This window comes from Schistocerca piceifrons, chromosome 4, assembly GCF_021461385.2.
Source record: "Schistocerca piceifrons isolate TAMUIC-IGC-003096 chromosome 4, iqSchPice1.1, whole genome shotgun sequence".
In the NCBI taxonomy this organism is placed as follows: domain Eukaryota; kingdom Metazoa; phylum Arthropoda; class Insecta; order Orthoptera; family Acrididae; genus Schistocerca; species Schistocerca piceifrons.
Window position 1 is genome coordinate 150,905,942 of NC_060141.1, and position 22,729 is coordinate 150,928,670.

General features: G+C 40.4%; 1 protein-coding gene across 3 annotated transcripts in view; it reads left to right on the forward strand.

Moving 5' to 3' along the window:
* Positions 1-22,729, forward strand: part of LOC124796273 (papilin) — a 259,683-nt gene that overhangs the window by 192,323 nt on the left and 44,631 nt on the right. For all 3 annotated transcript variants that reach the window (XM_047260389.1, XM_047260387.1, XM_047260386.1), the window contains 2 exons: positions 7,466-7,593; positions 16,810-16,960. In XM_047260389.1, the coding sequence (XP_047116345.1) occupies positions 7,466-7,593; positions 16,810-16,960 (279 nt within the window). The remainder of the gene's footprint in view (positions 1-7,465; positions 7,594-16,809; positions 16,961-22,729) is intronic.

The window sequence follows — 22,729 nt, forward strand, 5'->3', positions numbered from 1 at the left end:
GAAAAGGTACTTGTTACAGACTTCTTCTCATTATCTTCTGTACTCCTAAGGCTGGTTTGATGCAGCTCTCCATGTTAGTCTATCATGTGCATAACTGCTGCAACCTTCATCCATTTTAACTTTCTTACTCCAGTCAAGTCTTGGTTTCCCTCTACAATTTTTACCCCCACACTTCCCTCCATTACCATATTAACTATTTCATAACACCTCATCTTTCAACCACCTCATCTTTTTTTCAAGTTGTACATAAATTTATTTTCTCCTCTGTTTGGTTCAGCGTCTCCTCATTTGTTTTCCATTCTACCCATTAATCATCGGTATTCTTCTGCAGCATCACATTTCAAAATCTTCTGCTCTTTGATTGTGTGTACTGTTTATTACCAATATTTTTACACCCGTATAATGCTACATTTGAGACAAATACTTTCAGAACTAATGTCCTACTACTTAGATTTATATTCATTGTTAACATATATTTCTCTTTTTCTGAAAATCTTGCTGACCTTACTAACCATATTGGAGCCTCTTTAGTCTCCTTAAATTCTATCTATCTAATCTTCCAAAAAATGCTAGGCCATTCAGACAATTAATAAAGCCCAAAATGCAAAACAACAGATTAGTTGTTTTTCATCTTGCTCATAATTATTGTTACTAAACACCACAGATGATCAGCTTATTATTATCATATAGATTTCACAATGCAGATCAATAAGTTAAGCATCCTATAAGTGGTTTGACATAATTTTCAAACAGAGCTGACATAGAAGTTTGACTGACTGACATAGGTCTTCACTTTTTGACTACTGGCCATCAGCTGACTGGGGCTTTGTGTGTCACACCTATTTATAGATGTACATATTACAGAAATTATGAAACATGAAAATACAGGGCTATTACATTTTGTATATCAACATAAAAAGTGAAAAAAATGAAAGATACAAATGCACAGCAGGCAATTAAATAAATTTGTTTGACTAAAGCCTTTTAATTATGAAATGACAAAATAATAGGCACTGTTTTATGGGATGCTCTTTTTAATGTGCATGGGGATTCAACCAAGCTCAACAATAATTTTCTAGACAGTGAAATTTTCTAATTGGAATGATTGATAAATTAACAGGCTACCTCAGTAAAAGTACTCATTTTTGAAAACAGAAAAACCACTGGGTTTTGGAAACAACTGAAACATTCTGGAAAATGAAAATTTTGAATACAAATAAGTTTTGAAATATAAAGTTTTCAGAAAAAAATAAAACATTTGCTTGAAAAAGGAGAATGAGGGCTTTCAATCATGTCAGTCTAGAAACAAACAAGTTTTATCATGGTGGAATTTTGATGAGTGCATGATTTACAGGTATAGTAAATTATGAATATTTCTTTAAATAAAATGTTTCCATATGAACTATTTACTATTGTCATCAGCAAATGGTAAATTATGCCTTGAATAATGAAATTCAGAGAAATACTCCATGGATGTGACTATGGTATGTGCACTACTAATGAAAAGAGATCAGAAAAGGAAACAAAAAATTAGTATTGGTGTCAGGAGTGGTAGAAGAAAAAGTAGACTAATCCATCCTTACTCTGTTACATCTTTTCTTGTCATTGACAGTCTGCATTTTATACCATCTGTACTTCTGCCATCATCAGTTATTTTGCTACCAAAGTATCATAACTACTCTCCTACTTGTAGAGGGTCTTTTCATAATCTAAATCCATCAGTGTCGGTTGCTTACAAAGCTGAAAATCAGCTAGTGGTGGTATAAAATTCTCAAATTTGTGTTTATTGTTTTTTCCACTCAGCATAGCAATTCTACAAATGATAAGTCTAGAGAAGCTTCTAAAATCAATTAAAAGTAGATAAAACTGATCTCGGCTCAACTACAAAAAAAAAAATTTTGTGGCAAAAAGCTCTACTTATCTTGAAAACTGGAGCCCCTAGTAATACATACTATATAAATATATAGAAATCAAGGATTAAGGGTAACACCTCACAGATAGTAGAGGTATTGAATTGTTGAATGTGAGATTTAGTTGTCAATTTTTTGTGCTGCTGTGGATATTGCTATAGTTTAAAAACGGTGACTTGGTGAAGACAAGTATCCCACAGGGAATGTGTGGTTGTGACTGTGGTTTGAATTCATGGCACTCAACAATGAGGCTGTCAGAGCCAGTGTAAAATCCTTTTAGAAGAAGGTAGTCAAGAACATGTAAAATCTTCGAGTCACCATGTCAAAACAACAGATTTTGTTCAAAGTGACAAGTCAATAAATTTATAAGTGTCTAAAACTGTTACTCAGTTATATAGGATTGGCTGACCACTAATATAAATATGAGAAGGAGTCAGCAAGTGTATTAATGTAAAAAATTTGAGGTGGATGACTGCAGTGTATGCATGTTCACATGTGTGTGCATGCACACACACACATGCACACAACTAAAATCTTAACTGATCAAAGAACATTCCATGAACAGTAAAAAATTAAAATTAAAATATGGCCCTCACAATTCTGCCTAAATGTCATGGTAACAGCTTGTAATCAGATGGCTCCCAGACTGTTAACTATTAGTAGCTCATGATAGGCCTCCTTTGCCACTTAATCAGATATTTAATTTATCTCATTTCCCACATAGCCTGGTACTAAGCAAATGCAACTACTGTCCCTTGCTGATATATTGTGTCCTGAATTCTTTGGACAGTTTTACTTGATGAGTACATGTGCCGAATAAACAGTATGGCACTTAAGGAACTGGAGCAGGTGAAGAACTTTTTACCTTAATTTTGTCTCTTCTGGTGCAGTGTCTACAGGATTGTGTGGCATTCAGCATCAAATGTACTCTACTCATTCAGGAAAGGATCCCTGAAGATACAGTCAAGGAAAATGACTGCACAGCCTAGGTTATCCCCCTGTGTAGATATGTATGTGTATGTAGCTTTAAAATATTTGTTCTAATTTAAAATCTCATAAAATTTGAAATTAAAAGTTTAATTTATAGTAAGGGACTTATTGTATTCCATAAAATTTAAACATTCCTGGGTCCTTCCAATAATGAGGGAGGAGACCTACTACAACCCTGAGAAAGAACCCATATGCCTGCTGTCTGTAATTTGGCAGAAGGTGGCTTGCTCTGATCCCAAGTGGTACAGTGGCTTTTGGGTGTCTGCAAAAGTACTTAATATGCAGATGAGCAACTGATGACGATGCAGGTGGCTTCTTTATGGTGTGATACTTTTAGCTGTGTTGTATCATGTGAAGCCACTGCTGAACAGATAATGGGGGCACTCCCACCTCAGCACAGAGACTGGGAATTGGTCTTGTTCTGGTAGCCCTAGTAGCCAAACTAATTGTTTTATAATGGATTACATCTAGCATCTTCATGTATTATGACTGTGCAGTTCCATACATGGTGAAGCCATAACTAGGACAGGAACAAATGTGCCTTTTATAAAATTGTGGCAGGCTTGTCCTAACTGCAGCAACTCCCTTGTCGCAGTGGTTACCGTGATCACCAAAGTTAAGCGCTGTCGGGCGTGGTCGGCACTTGGATGGGTGACCATCCAGGCCGCCATGCACTGTTGCCATTTTTCGGGGTGCACTCAGCCTCGTGATGCCAATTGAGGAGCTACTTGACCGAATAGTAGCGGCTTTGGTCAAGAATACCATCAAAACGACCGGGAGAGTGGTGTGCTGACCCCACACCCCTCCTATCCGCATCCTCCATGGAGGATGACACGGTGGTCAGATGGTCCCAGTAGGCCACTCGTAGCCTGAAGACGGACTGCTCTTTTTTTTGTCCTAGCTGCCGTTCAGGCATTGTAAAATGGCATGTGTTTTTGTTAATGTACCTTTGAGATCTTTTATGAGGAAATGAAGTACCTCATCAAATTTGAGACCCAGGAACCTCAATGAATTCTTAAGGGGAGTGCTATATGAACACAAGTGGAAATTTTGAAAAATTTATAATTTTTCTAAATTCTGTAGCTCAAAAAATAAGAGTTGTAAGTCAATTTAATGTTTACTTCTTTTAACAGATCTTTTGGAAACATTCTAATGTATGAACCATAGCTTTTACTCTCATACTTTTTTCTGAATTAGATTTTGTGTTGCAAGTGAAATAAAACATGTCAATTAAGTATGTATAGCATAGTTACACATATCTCGAAGTTAAAACAAAAGTAGTAGCTTGATGCCATCCTTGAAGACCTCTCACACTATGTCCTTCTCCCACTTCAGAACCTCTTTCTGCACCTGCTCATCAGCTGCTTCACTCTGCTTGTGAAATTTGGTGCTGGCACATGCTCTGCTCCTCTTTAATGCCACAAAGGGGCTACCTAGCTAGTCATACCTCTCTATGGATAAGCCATTAACTTTGTCACAAGTTCTCAGCCGACTCTGTGGAGAGGTTTGGAATATAATGCAGGACATTGGCATAAAGCTTGGTGATCAGAAACCTATTTCCCCACCTCTCCTCACCTTGCAAGCCAGATACTTGTGGTCAAATTTTTTTCTACCGCCAGGATTTGTACCAATTACCCCGCAGAACGGAGGGGTGTCTGTTGAGAGGTCAGACAAACACATGGTTGCTGAAGAGGGGCACCAGCTTTTTCAGTAGTTGCAGGGGCAACAGTCTGGATGATTGACTGATCTGGCCTTGTAACACTAACCAAAACGGCCTTGCTGTGCTGGTACTGCAAACGGCTGAAAGCAAGGGGAAACTACAGCCGTAATTTTTCCCGAGGGCATGCAGCTTTACTGTATGGTTAAATGATGATGGCATCCTCTTGGGTAAAATATTCCGGAGGTAAAATAGTCCCCCATTTGGATCTCCGGGCGGGGCTACTCAAGAGGCCGTCGTTATCAGGAGAAAGAAAACTGGCGTTCCACGGATCGGAGTGTGGAATGTCAGATCCCTTAATTGGACAGGTAGGTTAGAAAATTTAAAAAGGGAAATGGATAGGTTAAAGTTAGATATAGTGGGAATTAGTGAAGTTCGGTGGCAGGAGGAACAAGACTTTTGGTCAGGTGAATACAGGGTTACAAATACAAAATCAAATAGGGGTAATGCAGGAGTAGGTTTAATAATGAATTAAAAAAAGAGGAGTGCGGGTAAGCTACTACAAACAGCATAGTGAACGCATTATTGTGGCCAACATAGACACGAACCTCATGCCTACTACAGTAGTACAAGTTTATATGTCAACTAGCTCTGCAGATGATGAAGAAATTGATGAAATGTACGATGAGATAAAAGAAATTATTCATGTAGTGAAGGGAGACAAAAATTTAATAGTCATGGGTGACTAGAATTCGAGAGTAGGAAAAGGGAGAGAAGGAAACATAGTAGGTGAATATGGATTGGGGGTAAGAAATGAAAGAGGAAGCCGTCTGGTAGAATTTTGCACAGAGCATAACTTAATCACAGCTAACACTTGGTTCAAGAATCATAAAAGAAGGTTGTATACATGGAAGAATCCTGGAGATACTAGAAGGTATCAGATAGATTGTATAATGGTAAGACAGAGATTTAGGGACCAGGTTTTAAATTGGAAGACATTTCCAGGGGCAGATTTGGACTCTGACCACAATCTACTGGTTATGACCTATAGATTAAAACTGAAGAAACTGCAAAAAGGTGGGAATTTAAGGAGATGGGACATGGATAAACTGACTAAACCAGAGGTTGTACAGAGTTTCAGGGAGAGCATAAGGGAACAATTGACAGGAATGGGGGGAAGAAATACAGTAGAAGAAGAATGGATAGCTCTCAGGGATGAAGTAGTGAAGGCAGCAGAGGATCAAGTAGGTAGAAAGACGAGGGCTAGTAGAAATCCTTGGGTAACAGGAGAAATATTGAATTTAATTGATGAAAGGAGAAAATACAAAAATGCAGTAAATGAAGCAGGCAAAAAGGAATACAAACGCCTCAAAAATGAGATCGACAGGAAGTGCAAAATGGCTAAGCAGGGATGGCTAGAGGACATATGTAAGGATGTAGAGGCTTATCTCACTAGGGGTAAGATAGATACTGCCTACAGGAAAATTGAAGAGACCTTTGGAGAAAAGAGAACCACTTGTATGATTATCAAGAGCTCAGGTGGAAACCCAGTTCTAAGCAAAGAAGGGAAAGCAGAAAGGTGGAAGGAGTATATAGAGGGTCTATACAAGGGCGATGAACTTGAGGACAATATTATGGAAATGGAAGAGGATGTAGATGAAGATAAAATGGGAGATACAATACTGCGTGAAGAGTTTGACAGAGCATTGAAAGACCTCAGTCGAAACTAGGCCCCGGGAGTAGACAACAATCCATTAGAACTACTGACGGTGTTGGGAGAGCCAGTCCAGACAAAACTCTACCATCTGGTGAGCAAGATGTATGAGACAGGCGAAATACCCTCAGACTTCAAGAAGAATATAATAATTCCAATCCCAAAGAAAGCAGGTGTTGACAGGTGTGAAAATTACCGAACTATCAGTTTAATAAGTCACAGCTGCAAAATACTAACGTGAATTCTTTACAGACGAATGGAAAAACTGGTAGAAGCCGACCTCAGGGAAGATCAATTTGGATTCTGTAGAAATCTTGGAACACATGAGGCAATACTGACCTTACGAGTTACCTTAGAAGAAAGATTAAGGAAAGGCAAACCTACGTTTCTAGCATTTGTAGACTTAGAGAAAGCTTTTGACATTGTTCACTGTAAAACTCTCTTTCAAATTCTAAAGGTGGTAGGGGTAAAATACAGGGAGCAAAAGGCTATTTACAATTTGTACAGAAACCAGATGGCAGTTATAAGAGTCGAGGGGCATGAAAGGGTAGGAAAGGTCTTGTAGAATGTAGCCTGGTAGTTTTCATAGTTAAAGGATAACTCCAAAATCTAGCAAATTTTCTTTCTTTTCTGTGTACCTATCGACAACTCAGTGCTTCTGCTTTTTGGTGAGTGGTCTCCTGTAATCCTAAAGTACAGAAAACCTAAAAGAGAGGTGCTGAAAGGAACAATAAGTACTTCTAATATTGGGTTAGAAGAGATCCAAACTGCCGGAAATATTCAAGTGTAATGTTTCACCAGGACTTCCTGCTTATGATCAAGTAAAGGAAAGAAATATAGGAAATGAAACTGTTGTGGAATTAACTAGAAAACTCATTTTGGACCCTTCTTACATGTAGATGCAACAGGTTAGGACAAAAGGTAAGTCCTCAATGAAATACTGACGGCATACAAAGTTTAATACTGCCTGAATAGCCTTGTTTCTCCACATACTTTTCAATTCTTGGACCTTGATTTGAAAATAGTATTCATTTCACATTTTTCCATCTGCTACAATCTGCAAATTAGTAAGTTATGATTACTATTATTATTATTATTATTTAAACCACCATCTCCGTTATACTTATAAATGACTGGAATCAAATTATTACCATGTTACTAATTTTTTGAATATTGAATTTGTTTTACTTTCAGATGAACCACCTAGTATTGATCTCACTGATAGTGATGTTCAAGCTGAAGAGGGATCATATGCGACACTAAAATGTATTGCTCAAGGTCGTCCAACACCACGTATTGTCTGGAGGAAAGGCACTTCTACAGTATGTATTCTGAGTGCATAAGGAATGTTTTTTATGTATTTAAATCATCACTGTTTCAAGTTATCTACACTTATTGTACATGCTCTCAGTAAAACATAAACAGCTGCTGTGAAAAGTAGAGGTTATCAGATGCAAGTGATGTACTCACTTTCTGGATCTCAATTTATTATTCATATTTATTCATCAGCTACTGAACATGTTCATGATATAGGTTTTCTTAACTACACTTATGCAGGTATACAGTGCACTTCACACCTCTCTCTCTCTCTCTCTCTCTCTCTCTCTCTCTCTCTCTCTAAACAATGGACCAGTCAGATTTCATATGAGTCAAAGCAGTGTAGAATGATCACATTTGTGTTTCCCTGATTGATAGGCCATCTCTTAAGTGATATGGCCAGATATTTAGTCTTGTATCTTGCAACATCTTTTGTTCCTGCAAGAAAGACAAAAATATAATTTCTCTGTAATAATGAAATTTTTTCATTGCTTCCAGTCACGGAACAAAATTTGACACTTGGTTTGACTGCACTCAAATATCACTGTTCGACATGGGTTCTATTTCTGATATTAAAGTATGTGCTTCTAGACCATATTACCGTGGGAAATTCAAATACGTAAACAAAATATCGTTGTCAGGGATACTTTTTATGTAATATGTATATATATATGTATATTCACAATTCATGTCAAACACAGAGACGTTATAGAGAAATACGGGTATGTTGCCGCATCCAGTAGTGATAGGACGTGATAATTTCTTGTGCAGCAGCAGGTGGGAAGAATCAGACATCATTAGGTTATCCCCCGCCACACCTATGTCATTAAGACCACCTGAAACAACTCATTAACTCGAACGGCGACAGCATGTCGCTGCCTCGGCAGTAAAGCTTCACGCCTCCTAGGGGCAGGTGCATCGAGTTTACAACAGTGGTGTTAGCCGCAATTGTGTCAGTCTTAATGAGTGGGTGTTTTGGCTGACAAGTAACTGTCTGTCATATTTCCGAGCACGGTTGAATTTTTCAGTTCCTGTGTGTAAACTGATTGAGCCTGGTGCTGAAGGTAAAACGACTGCTTGTTTTTACACAGCAGCGTTCCTCTAGTTCCCTACTATTAATTCAATACAGGTGTATTACCAAAGTGGTATTTTTAAATTTGTAGAAATGCCACATCGTCGTGGATGTCGATTTAAGCCGGACAACTTCTGCTACATCTGTGGGAAGTTCACTTTTGCCAGAAATAGGAAGAAAATTTCTTCAGTCATAAAGAAAGCATACAAACATTACTTTGGAGTAGAGGTAAGAGACAAAGATAAAGAATGGGTACTACATTTCTGTTGTGCTACATGTTACTGCAAACTAATTCAGTGGTGGAAAGATAAAGAGAATGTGGCATTGTTTGCTGTTCCCATGGTGTAGAGGGAGCCTAAGGACCATGTTACTGATTGTTATTTCTGTCTAACAAAAAGTCAGGGTTTTACAAACAAAAAGTCGAAGAGACACATTGTTTACCCAGATCTGCCTTCAGCGAGAATGCCAGTGCAGCATTCCGACAACCTTCCAGTACCTTCAAGAGCTCGAGGTCAAATTCCGAGTGACAGTGAAATAAGTAGTACTGAAGAAATCACAGATGATGATTCTTTATATCACTGCACAAGTGAGTCATCGCCACATTTACTAACACAGGCAGATTTAAATGATTTAGTAGGTGATCTAGTACTAAGTAAACAAAAGGCGCAGCTGGTTGGTTCAAGATTACAAGAGTATAATCTACTGCACCAAAGTACTAAAATCAGTGTGTTCAGGCACAGAGAACATGTCTTTATTTCTTATTTTTCAACTGACAAAGCACTGACATTTTGCAATGACGTTGCTGGCCTGATGAAAGTGCTGAACTTCACTTATATTTCACAGGAGTGGAGTCTATTCATAGATGCATCGAAAACAAGTCTGAAGGGTGTTTTGCTGCATAACGGAAATAAAATACCCTCTGTTCCAGTAACTTACGCTAGTTTGGCAAAAGAGAATTACGAATTCGTACAAAGGATGCTAAATTCATTAAAATACAATGAACACAAATGGAAAATATGTCCAGATTTCAAGGTAATTGCTATGGCACTTGGAATGCAACAAGGCTACACAAAGTATGCCTGTTTTCTTTGCGAGTGGGATAGTCGAGACCGAAATTCTCACTACATGAAAAAGAAATGGCTTAGGCCAAGATGGAAAGTTGGCGAAAAGAATGTACAACGTGAAAGTCTGGTAGCTCCTGAATATATACTACTTCCACCGCTTCACAACAAACTTGGCCTGATGAAACAATTCGTGAAGGCCATGGATCCAACAGGCTGTGGGTTTGCATATCTAGCTACCAAATTCCCCCATCTTTCAGTTGCAAAAATAAAGGAAGGTGTATTTGTGGGCCCACAAATCAGGGAGCTGCAGAAAGGTGCAAATTTTGAAGCATGTTTAACTGATAAAGAAAAAACCACATGGGACTGTTTCAAGATGGTGTTGGGAAACTTCCTCGGAAGAAGAAGAGCTACTAACTACAAAGCAATGGTGAAGGATATGATCAAAGCATATCAAGATTTGGGGTGCAATATGTCTTTGAAGGTACATACGATAAACTCTCATCTGGACTACTTCACAGAGAGTTGTAGTGACGTATCAGATGAACATGGGGAAAGATTCCATAAAGACATTTCTACCATAGAAAGGCGCTATGAAGGGAAGTGGGTACCTTCTATGTTAGCAGATTATTGCTGGAATATCATTCGAGAGAAGAAAGATTCACAATACAAGAGAAAAAAGTGATGTGCATTACAAGGCAGAGGCTCATTGTTTGTCAATTTTCTGTAATTTCTCATGTCAAATAAATGCTTCAAAGTGTATACACAAAGGTTACTGTGTTATATGTTAGATCCCACCCTCCATTAATGTGATGAACTTATAACATCATAAAGATGTGCATTTGTTTGTCGAATTTCACCTCACGTTTGCTGCACTACATCAGAAATTGAAAAGAGAAATAAAATTGCGATTACTCATAAACTATCCCTGACAGAAAAAAACCAAAAACAGTTTTCAATTCGGCACTCAAAATACAACTAGAATCACAATATTTTTTATCAGAAATAGAAAAAAAGGTTTTTTTTGTAGAACAGTGATATTTTATGGAACTTCTACCATGAAGTAATGTTACAAGTTTTCACCTTGGCTGTCAGTACGTAAATTAATATTACGTACACTTGTTGCTGGAATTTACAGTTCTTTGGCTTGTTTTTATACTGTTAAGAGGTTTAGTTTGTATTGTTTATTGCAACTGTTTTTCCCTAATACTACAGTAGATATTGATAACTGAAAAATGTTCCCAGCCATTCTCAATTTTTTATTTTGTGTACACACTACACAGCACTTTTCCTTTTCACATGCTTTGCAATAACTATTCACTGCACAATCACCGTCCTCAACTGAAAATAATTCAAATGGACTGTCACGCACAAAATAGACTGTGTTCACACAGTTTATCACTTCTTGTACTTGTTCACAACTTTAGTTCATTTATCTGCAGAGTTCTTATTTTCTTGCACAGGTTTCAAAATATTTTGCTGCAGCATTAGCTTACAGTTTCGTTATTAAAATTTGATTATATCCATTTGTTGCATGCTGATTATGAACTGCTGACTTGTTACTTGCTTCTTCAGTTTTGTAATTTATCTTTACATTTTAGACAGGCTTTCTTTTTAATACTGATATTAACACTTGTTTTTGCAGAGAAACATAGTATACTTTTACATTCACTGCCATGTTGAATTAATTTTTATTAATTGCAGGGTAAAGAAAACTGCAAGATGCCAACATCTTTATTACTGGAGATATCACAAAATTCACTACAGATTTAGTTATAGGCACAACCAATAAAGCTATGGGCATCTTAAATTCACAATGCTAGTCTCCTTTTCCTCTTAGAAACAATAAAGCCCTGCAGCTAATAGCTGAAGAGTGACACAAATCACCATCTGATCAACTTGTACTTAGGAGAAGAACTTTAGTCAATAAGAGTAAAATTGTGATTTGGCAGAAATCCAGCCACAAATTTGTCTCATATGTTCCAAATAAGTAAGTAAAGGAAATTGGGCACTATGGTGTTTTTTATTTTAAAAAAGCTTTTGTAAGTTGTAAAATTGAATGTTTCTCTTTGGCAGAACGTGAAAGAGGCTCAGTTTGGGTTCCATTTGACTGGCTGGTCAATTGTACAATATCCAAATTTTTGGGGCATTCAGATGTGACAGAAGGTCAAGCACTAACTGAAAAGGAATACATTCCTATTTTGTGAGGCACACTAAGATGGAACTTAAAAGCTGGTCATTAATCAAGCTAGTGATATGAAGGAAATTATTAGAGTTTCAGTTCTCTGTGAGAAAACAGCCACCAGAGTGCATCAGTGTTGTTCATGTTTAGTGCTTTTCCCAGACTTGGTGGAGTATATAATGAGGCTTAACAGCATTGGATGTTAAGTGGTCACTGTGAAGGACACAGAGATGCTGTGTACTCTTGTGGAGATTATAAGCACCTGACAGAATTTGGAAGGCACCTAATTATTGGACTCCATTAGGCTGGCTGGTCAAATTGCGTAGTATCCAGATTTGTGGGGCACTCAGATGTGACAGTGGTCTCATGTTTGACTGTGTGGGAATGTGATTCCAGGCATAGTTGTCATGTTTCCAGTCAATCATATCTAATCACCACAATGGATGATCACCGTACTGTGCACCAGGCATCCTGTAACCCCTTCATATCTGTACCTGGCATCTGAGAACAAGTATAGACTCCCTGCAATATTTTGTGTCATAGGAAATGAGACACTTAAAGTAATAAAGGAGTTTTGCTATTTGGGGAGCAAAATAACTGATGATAAACGAAGTAGAGAGGATATAAAATGTAGACTGGCAATGGCAAGGAAAGCGTTTCTGAAGAAGAGAAATTTGTTAACATCGAGTATAGATTTAAGTGTCAGGAAGTTATTTCTGAAAGTATTTGTATGGAGTGTAGCCATGTATGGAAGTGAAACATGGACGGTAAATAGTTTGGACAAGAAGAGAATAGAAGCTTTTTAAATGTGGTACTACAGAAGAATGCTGAAGATTAGATGGGTAGATCACATAACTAATGATGAAGTATTGAATAGGATTGGGGAGAAGAGAAGTTTGTGGCACAACTTGACCAGAAGAAGGGATCGGTTGGTAGGACATGTTCTAAGGCATCAAGGGATCACCAATTTAGTATTGGAGGGCAGTGTGGAGGGTAAAAATCATAGGGGGAGACCAAGAGATGAATACACTAAGCAGATTCAGAAGGATGTAGGTTGCAGTAGGTACTGGGAGATGAAGAAGCTTGCACAGGATAGAGTAGCATGGAGAGCTGCATCAAACCAGTCTCAGGACTGAAGACCACAACAACAACAACAACAATGCATGTCCACACGTGGTTTATGTCTGTGAACTGTTTGCATGATGTTGAGGTACTCTTGTGGCCAGTGAGATAACCAAACATGTCTACAATTTTATTCTTATTTTGTAAGCACTGAAATAATAACAAGCACCCTCTCAGCCTGTGCAGTTTCATTCATATATAATTTCTGTTATTGTAAAACATTATTTCAACTGTAATGTAAATTTTTGACATGTCACCTGTACCCAGAGCCTGTGGATTATAAATGTATGTCATGAGACAAATAAGCCACAACTTACAAAAAACACACACACAGTTCGGTGTTGCACTGCATGGGAATGTGAGGGCAGGCATACTATTCGTCAGGGTTACAATTGAGCATGTCTGACCACCATAAGGGAGGCTCACCATATTATACACCAAACACATTGTAACCCCTTCACATTTGCACCTGCCATCCAAGAACATGTAATGGACTCCATGCAAGATTCTGTATCATCCTGCATCATTGCTCAGAGACTAGCAACATCCAGGATAGGGAATTACCATCCCACATAAAGGCTGCCATTGACGTCACAACACAAACAATTGCATTTGGAGTGGAACTGTGATCGAGAAACATGGAATGCTGATGAAAGACATCATATTGTGTTCAGCTAAGAATGGCGATTTTGCACAACTGTGGATGACAATTGTTGGTGACTGTGGCTACGTGGTGGGAAGTCCCATGCTTCCAGTGTTTTGGATAGGCACAGTGATGTTACTCCTGGAATCATGGTGTGGAGAGCCATCAAGTATGACTTCAGGCTATGACTGTTGGTGATTCAGGGATTCAGGGAAACCTGACAGAACAATGGTATATGATGGACAACCTGCATTCTCGTGTTTTACATCTCATGTGACAGTATCATGGTGCCATTTTTTGAAACGACAATACCACTCCACACTTGGCACATGTACCTGTGAATTGTCTGCGTGATGTTGAGCTACTCCCGTGACCAGCATGATCGTCAGACCTGTCGCCAATGTAACATGTGTGGGACTAACTCAGATGTCATTTCCATCCTGGTGTCAGTATACACATCAAAAACTGAATACGTCAATGTGGACCAGCTTACTGCAGAAGAGGATCAAGTTTTATGACACCCTTCCCAATCAAATCAGTTCATCCATCCATGACAGAGGTCGTGCAGTGTTTTACTGATAAGAGGCTCATACTGCCAAGTTCTTTGTAAATTTGACTTTTATTTCTTCTCACTGAAATAATATCACAATCTCTGAAGTTCCATTTCATTTTCTCCTCCAATTCTTCACATTTTTTTCAGGCAGTGTGACTTGCGAACTGTTATACTTTCACAGTTCTATGAAACACAGACAAATAAAGTGCTGAAGTTATCATCAAGTGGAGTGTTAATGTGTAGCATGCAATAACATCAGCAAAAGTGCTTTTGGGGAATGTAAATCCTGTGAAATCTCCCTGATGGAATGCTGAGCTTTGTAGTACCCTAAAACACTGACCACATGAACTTCACCAGTTCTCTCTATTTTGAAGGAAAACAACTCTGTGATATTAAGACACTGTGCAAGAAGTTAAATGCCCTTGGATGCAGAGCTGAACATCATACAACATGTGCTCATCTGATTTTAGCTGCACAGCATATTCAGATGAACATATTCATAAATTCTACCTCCATTGAAGATAATAACTTTGTTTTAAATTATACACAGTGAACTTCAGATTAGTGGCCAGACTTGAATGTCCATGTACATGAGAGAGTGAACCTGCACTGCAAAAAAAATGATAGTTCAAAAATGAATAAAGTCTCAATGTTATAGGTGTTTCTACACACATCAAAAAAAGTTTTGCATCACCTTGGTTCTGAGAGTTCCGGAACCTGTACAGAAAATTGCAACAATAGAGATCAACATAAACATCATTTCCGCCCTTTTTATTGCCCATGAAAACCACAAATTGCATGTTGTACCACGATACAGCGAGGCCTTTAGAAGTGGTGGTCCAGATTGCTGTACACACCAGTACCTCTAATACCCAGTAGCATGCCCTCTTTCATTGATGCATGCCTGCATTTTATTTGACATAGCATAATATTCATAAGTTCATCAAGGCACTGTTGGTCCAGATTGTCCCACTCCTCAATGGCGATTTGGCATGGATCCCTCAGAGTGGTTCGTGGGTCATGTTGTCCATAAACAGCCCTTCTCAATCTATCCCAGGCATGTTAAATAGGGTACATGTCTGGAGAACTTGCTGGCCACTCTAGTTGAGCAATATTGTTATCCTGAAGGAAGTCATTCACAAGATGTGCATGATGGGGGCGCAAATTGTCATCCATGAAGACAAATGCCTCATCAATATGCTGCTGATGTGGTTGCACTATTGGTCAGAGGGTGGCATTCATGTATCATACAGCCTCTATGGCGCCTTCCATGACCACTAGTGGCATACGTCGGCCCTACATAATGCCACCCCAAAACAGCAGGGAACCTCCACTTTGCTGCACTTGTTGGACAGTGTGTCTAAGGCGTTCAGCCTGACCGGGTTGCCTCCAAACATGTCTCTGATGATTGTCTGGTTGAAGGCATATGTGACACTTATTGGAGAAGAGAACATGATGACAATCCTGAGCGGTCCATTCGGCATGTTGTTGGGTCCATCATACCTTGCTGCATAGGGTCGTGGTTGCAAAGATGGACCTCACCATGGAGGTCGGGAGTGAAGTTGCGCATAATGCAGCCTATTGCGCACAGTTTGAGTCTTAACAAGGCATCCTGTAGCTGCACAGAAAGCATTATTCAACATGGTGGTGTGGCTGTCAGGGTTCCTCTGAGCCATAATCCATAGGCAGCAGTCATCTACTGCAGTAGTAGCCCTTGGGCGGACTGAGCAAGGCATGTTGTCGACAGTTCCTATCTCTCTGTATCTCCTCCATGTCCTAACAACATTGCTTTGGTTCACTCTGTGACGCCTGGGCACTTCCCTTGTTGGGAGCCCTTCCTGGCACAAAGTAACAATGCAGACGTGATCGAGCCATGGTATTGACCATCTAGGCATGGCTGAACTACAGACAACAAAAGCCATGTACCTCCTTCCTGGTGGAATGACTGCAACTGGTCAGCTGTCAGACTCCCTCCATCAAATTAGCGCTGCTCATGCATAGTTGTTTATACCTTTGGGCGAGTTTAGTGACATCTCTGAATAGTCAAAGGGACTGTGTCTGTGATACATTATCCACAGTCAACGTCTATCTTCAGGAGGTCTGGGAACAGGGTTGATGCAAAACTTTTTTTGATGTGTGTATATGGCAGCCATAGTTGAGCTGCTGCCTTTCCTTAATTTTGTTTATTGTTTCCACACTGTAATATCTGGTATTGCAATAGTGACCACAGCAGAACTTATTTTAAAAAAGTCTGCATTGCTGTCCTTTGTACAAAGCAAAGTCCTTTATACAGTTGGAAAAAATTGTTTGAAATTGTTCACAAACAGCTCCTCCATGTGTCCAGTCATGTCACTAATGTGTTTGGCTGCAAGAAGTATTTTCTGAAGATGGTGCAGTACAGTGGGACACAGTCTCTTTAAGAAACATTGTACGTAATACACTACTGCATCTGTAGGTGTCCGATCAGCACAGAAATTACGTTCACCAGAATATGTGCTGAACTGCATAATATTCTAATTAGATATCTAATATTAAACATTCATTAAAAAACTGCAGCTGATAATTTTCTGAATATGATCTTATTTCAGATTGATGGATCGAGTGGGCGATACAGACTGTTGTTGGATGGATCTTTGCAGATTATAGGTCTGTATCGTTCTGATGCAGGTGTCTACATCTGCACTGCTGACAATGGCATAGGCCAACCAGCTCAGAAGGAAACTCATCTAAAAGTGACAGGTACAGTAAGAAGCAGTGTAATAAGATTTAAACTCCAAATTCCCTCCCTTCTTTTTTAAGAAGAACTGGAAATATGCATGTCAAACTTATTTTATATATAAAGATCAAATGGAACATTTAAACTAAAGATCATTCTCTACAATCCTCTGTTATAACATATGTTTCTACTATAGTTCATATGTTGCCAAGAAGAAGAAAACTTTGTGACATTTTTGGTCTGAGAGATCACATTCCATAATTTTAATTCCACAATCTGTGCACTGCAGGTGCTGAGTGAGGTCATCAAAAGTTTTTTTTCCAGAATTATCTCAATAGCATCCTCATTATAAAACATAATATAATCTGATGTTTCTGTTTTCTGATGAGTATTGAAATCTACGGATACTTTTCTCATAACACTCTTTCTTTTAGCTGTTTTATTTACAATATTGATACTGCTTAATGCATGTTTGTATATTGTGGTAGACTGTTAACATTTCAAGTCTGAGACTATAATGTAAGTTATGAATAACACAGAAGAAAGTTCCTGTTCTGTATATAGTGGATGAATTTAAAAAATATTCTTTAGTACAAGAATATTCTGGTTGCTGGTCTTCTATGTGGAGCATGTTTCATAACAATATTTTGCATGTTTTAAGCAATTGAAGCAACTGGGTTACAGGTAATGGGATTCATCTTTTTCTTCTGTCAGTTGTGTCTGAATTTCTGGAGCTGACAGATATGGTTTGCTTACTTGAATATGATTTTGCTGTATCAGTATTTGTGTGCTAAAATCCTTTAGTATCAATTCACACAACACAGCCCTCCATCTCTTTGCTATTCCACTCTGTTTTTACATACAACTATTGCTCCCACCAATGGTTTTTTCACTGATAGACGAATGACTGTTGCATCTTTTTTGTGCTTTTTTATGATTGCAACTCTAATTAACAATAAATTAAAGAGTCACTGTTTCCATTGTACACTCCTGCCCTTTCAACTCCATTTGCTTCAGAATACATAATCAAAAAACAAAGATGATGAGACTTACCAAACAAAAGCGCTGGCAGGTCGATAGACTCACAAACAAACACAAACATACACACAAAATTCTAGCTTTCGCAACCAACGGCTGCTTCGTCAGGAAAGAGGGAAGGAGAAGGAAAGACGAAAGGATGTGGGTTTTAAGGGAGAGGGTAAGGAGTCATTCCAATCCCGGGAGCGGAAAGACTTACCTTAGGGGGAAAAAAGGATGGGTATACACTCGCGCACACACACACATATCCATCCACACATATACAGACACAAGCAGACATATTAAAAGGCAAAGAGTTTGGGCAGAGATGTCAGTCGAGGCGGAAGTGCAGAGGCAAAGATGTTGTTGAATGACAGGTGAGGTATGAGTGGCGGCAACTTGAAATTAGCGGAGATTGAGGCCTGGTGGATTACGAGGAGAGAGGATATATTGAAGGGCAAGTTCCCATCTCCGGAGTTCAGATAGGTTGGTGTTAGTGGGAAGTATCCAGATAACCCGGATGGTGTAACACTGTGCCAAGATGTGCTGGCCGTGCACCAGGGCATGTTTAGCCACAGGGTGATCCTCATTACCAACAAACACTGTCTGCCTGTGTCCATTCATGCGAATGGACATTTTGTTGCTGGTCATTCCCACATAGAATGCGTCACAGTGTAGGCAGGTCAGTTGGTAAATCTTGTGGGTGCTTTCACACGTGGCTCTGCCTTTGATCGTGTACACCTTCCGGGTTACAGGACTGGAGCAAGTGGTGGTGGGAGGGTGCATGGGACAGGTTTTACACCGGGGCCGGTTACAAGGGTAGGAGCCAGAGGGTAGGGAAGGTGGTTTGGGGATTTCATAGGGATGAACTAAGAGGTTACGAAGGTTAGGTGGACGGCGGAAAGACACTCTTGGTGGAGTGGGGAGGATTTCATGAAGGATGGATTTCATTTCAGGGCAGGATTTGAGGAAGTCGTATCCCTGCTGGAGAGCCACATTCAGAGTCCGATCCAGTTCCAAAAAGTATCCTGTCACAAGTGGGCCACTTTTGTGGTTCTTCTGTGGGAGGTCCTGGGTTTGAGGGGGTGAGGAAGTGGCTCTAGTTATTTGCTTCTGTACCAGGTCGGGAGGGTAGTTGCGGGATGCGAAAGCTGTTATCAGGTTGTTGGTGTAATGGTTCAGGGATTCCGGACTGGAGCAGATTCGTTTGCCACGAAGACCTAGGCCGTAGGGAAGGGACTGTTTGATGTGGAATGGGTGGCAGCTATCATAATGGAGGTACTGTTGCTTGTTGGTGGGTTTGATGTGGACGGACGTGTGAAGCTGGCCATTGGACAGATGGAGGTCAACGTCAAGGAAAGTGGCATGGGATTTGGAGTAGGACCAGGTGAATCTGATGGAACCAAAGGAGTTGAGGTTGGAGAGGAAATTCTGGAGTTCTTCTTCACTGTGAGTCCAGACCATGAAGAATAGGATCCTTAATAAAAGTCCTCAATGTTTCCTCTCCCACATCCACACCGGCTGTTCAGAGCATCCTCCTACAGGCCAACCACAAATTAGAACAGCATGCCACCCTCCACCTCAAAAAACTATCCAATCTCCTGGTTTCCCACCTCCGGAAAGGCAACTCACTCACCCTTCACAACCTTTCCAGCAAACCTCAACCTCCTCTCATTGCACACAAACCCAGTCTTCCCATCTACTCAATCTCCCACTTCCAGCTCCACTCCCTCCAAAACCTCAAAATTCCAATCAACACAATCTGGAACCACAACACCCTAATTCAGTAGTTAACCTTTCCTCCAAACCTCTCTCCCAATCCGAAACCTCAGTCCTATCCAAAGGCCTCACCTTCAGCCCCACTCCCAAATTCAACCAAACAGCCCTCGTCAAAGATTTACTGTCCTACACTCGTACTCTCTGCTGGAAATATCACTTTGCCACAAAGAAAAATGATCCTAATCCTATTCTTAATGATCCAACTTCCCAAGACACTATCCAAATTGAATCCTGCCTGGAACATTTCCGTCCTCTGTCACAGCGGGACCCACCTCCTCTTCCTCAAAATCACCCTCTCCAAACCTTCCAGGAATTTCTGACTTCCAGCCTTGCCTCTCAATCCTTCTTAAAAAACCTTAATCCTACTCCCAACATCACCACTGCTGAAGCCCAGGCTATCTGTGATCTAAAGGCTGACCGATCCATCATCATTCTTCCGGCGGACAAGGGTTCCACGACCGTGGTACTTGATCGTCGGGAGTATGTGGCTGAGGGACTGCGTCAGCTTTCAGACAACACCACATACAAAGTTTGCCAAGGTAATCCCATTCCTGATGTCCAGGATGAGCTTCAAGGAATCCTCAGAACCTTAGGCCCCCTACAAAACCTTTCACCTGACTCCATCAACCTCCTGAGCCCACCGACACTCCGCACCCCTACCTTCTTCCTAAAATTCACAAACCCAATCATCCCGGCCGCCCCATTGTAGCTGGTTACCAAGCCCCCACAGAACGTATCTCTGCCTACGTAAATCAACACCTTCAACCCATTACATGCAGTCTCCCATCCTTCATCAAAGGCACCGACACTTTCTCGAACGCCTGGAATCCTTACCCAATCTGTTACCCCTGGAAACCATCCTTGTAACCATTGATGCCACTTCCTTATACACAAATATTCCGCACGTCCAGGGCCTCGCTGCGATGGAGCACTTCCTTTCACGCCGACCACTTGCAACCCTACCTAAAACCTCTTTCCTCATTACCTTAGCCAGCTTCATCCTGACCCACAACTTCTTCACTTTTGAAGGCCAGACATACCAACAATTAAAGGGAACAGCCATGGGTACCAGGATGGCCCCCTCGTACGCCAACCTATTCATGGGTCTCTTAGAGGAAGCCTTCTTGGTTACCCAGGCCTGCCAACCCAAAGTTTGGTACAGATTTATTGATGACATCTTCATGGTCTGGACTCACAGTGAAGAAGAACTCCAGAATTTCCTCTCCAACCTCAACTCCTTTGGTTCCATCAGATTCACCTGGTCCTACTCCAAATCCCATGCCACTTTCCTTGACGTTGACCTCCATCTGTCCAATGGCCAGCTTCACACGTCCGTCCACATCAAACCCACCAACAAGCAACAGTACCTCCATTATGATTGCTGCCACCCATTCCACATCAAACGGTCCCTTCCCTACGGCCTAGGTCTTCGTGGCAAACGAATCTGCTCCAGTCCGGTATCCCTGAACCATTACACCAACAACCTGATAACAGCTTTCGCATCCCGCAACTACCCTCCTGACCTGGTACAGAAGCAAATAACCAGAGCCACTTCCTCACCCCCTCAAACCCAGGACCTCCCACAGAAGAACCACAAAAGTGCCCCACTTGTGACAGGATACTTTCCAGGACTGGATCAGACACTGAATGTGGCTCTCCAGCAGGGATACGACTTCCTCAAATCCTGCCCTGAAATGAAATCCATCCTTCATGAAATCCTCCCCACTCCACCAAGAGTGCCTTTCCGCCGTCCACCTAACCTTCGTAACCTCTTAGTTCATCCCTATGAAATCCCCAAACCACCTTCCCTACCCTCTGGCTCCTACCCTTGTAACCGGCCCCGGTGTAAAATCTGTCCCATGCACCCTCCCACCACCACTTGCTCCAGTCCTGTAACCCGGAAGGTGTACACGATCAAAGGCAGAGCCACGTGTGAAAGCACCCACGTGATTTACCAACTGACTTGCCTACACTGTGACGCATTCTATGTGGGAATGACCAGCAACAAAATGTCCATTCGCATGAATGGACACACGCAGACAGTGTTTGTTGGTAATGAGGATCACCCTGTGGCTAAACATGCCCTGGTGCACGGCCAGCACGTCTTGGCACAGTGTTACACCGTCTGGGTTATCTGGATACTTCCCACTAACACCAACCTATCCGAACTCCAGAGATGGGAACTTGCCCTTCAATATATCCTCTCTTCCCATTATCTACCAGGCCTCAATCTCCACTAATTTCAAGTTGCCGCCACTCATATCTCACCCGTCATTCAACAACATCTTTGCCTCTGCATTTCCGCCTCGACTGACATCTCTGCCCAAACTCTTTGCCTTTTAATATGTCTGCTTGTGTCTGTATATGTGTGGATGGATATGTGTGTGTGTGTGCACGAGTGTATACCCATCCTTTTTTCCCCCTAAGGTAAGTCTTTCCGCTCCCGGGATTGGAATGACTCCTTACCCTCTCCCTTAAAACCCACATCCTTTCGTCTTTCCCTCTCCTTCCCTCTTTCCTGACGAAGCAGCCGTTGGTTGCGAAAGCTAGAATTTTGTGTGTATGTATGTGTTTGTTTGTGTGTCTATCGACCTGCCAGCGCTTTTGTTTGGTAAGTCTCATCATCTTTGTTTTTAGATATATTTTTCCTACATGGAATGTTTCCCTCTAGAATAAATAATCAAATAGATTAACAAATGTGTATTTAATTTATTTCCAAATTAATTGCATCTAGTAAATTTTAATCCATATGAGAATTTTACCTTTGCACTGACACCTTTGATGGTTGCATTATATTTAAATTATTTCTCTCCCCAACTCTATCCTGTGCCATTTTCCAAATTTTTCCTGGCTCTGCATTTCAGTTTTTCTTCTAAAGCAGATTAGGTGCCAGTATTTAGCTTTGTCTCATTGTTGTTTTGAAGATTAACTATACAGACACTATGCACTACACTAATCAAGACTGAAACAAGGAGTGTGAAAAAACAAGAAAAGTT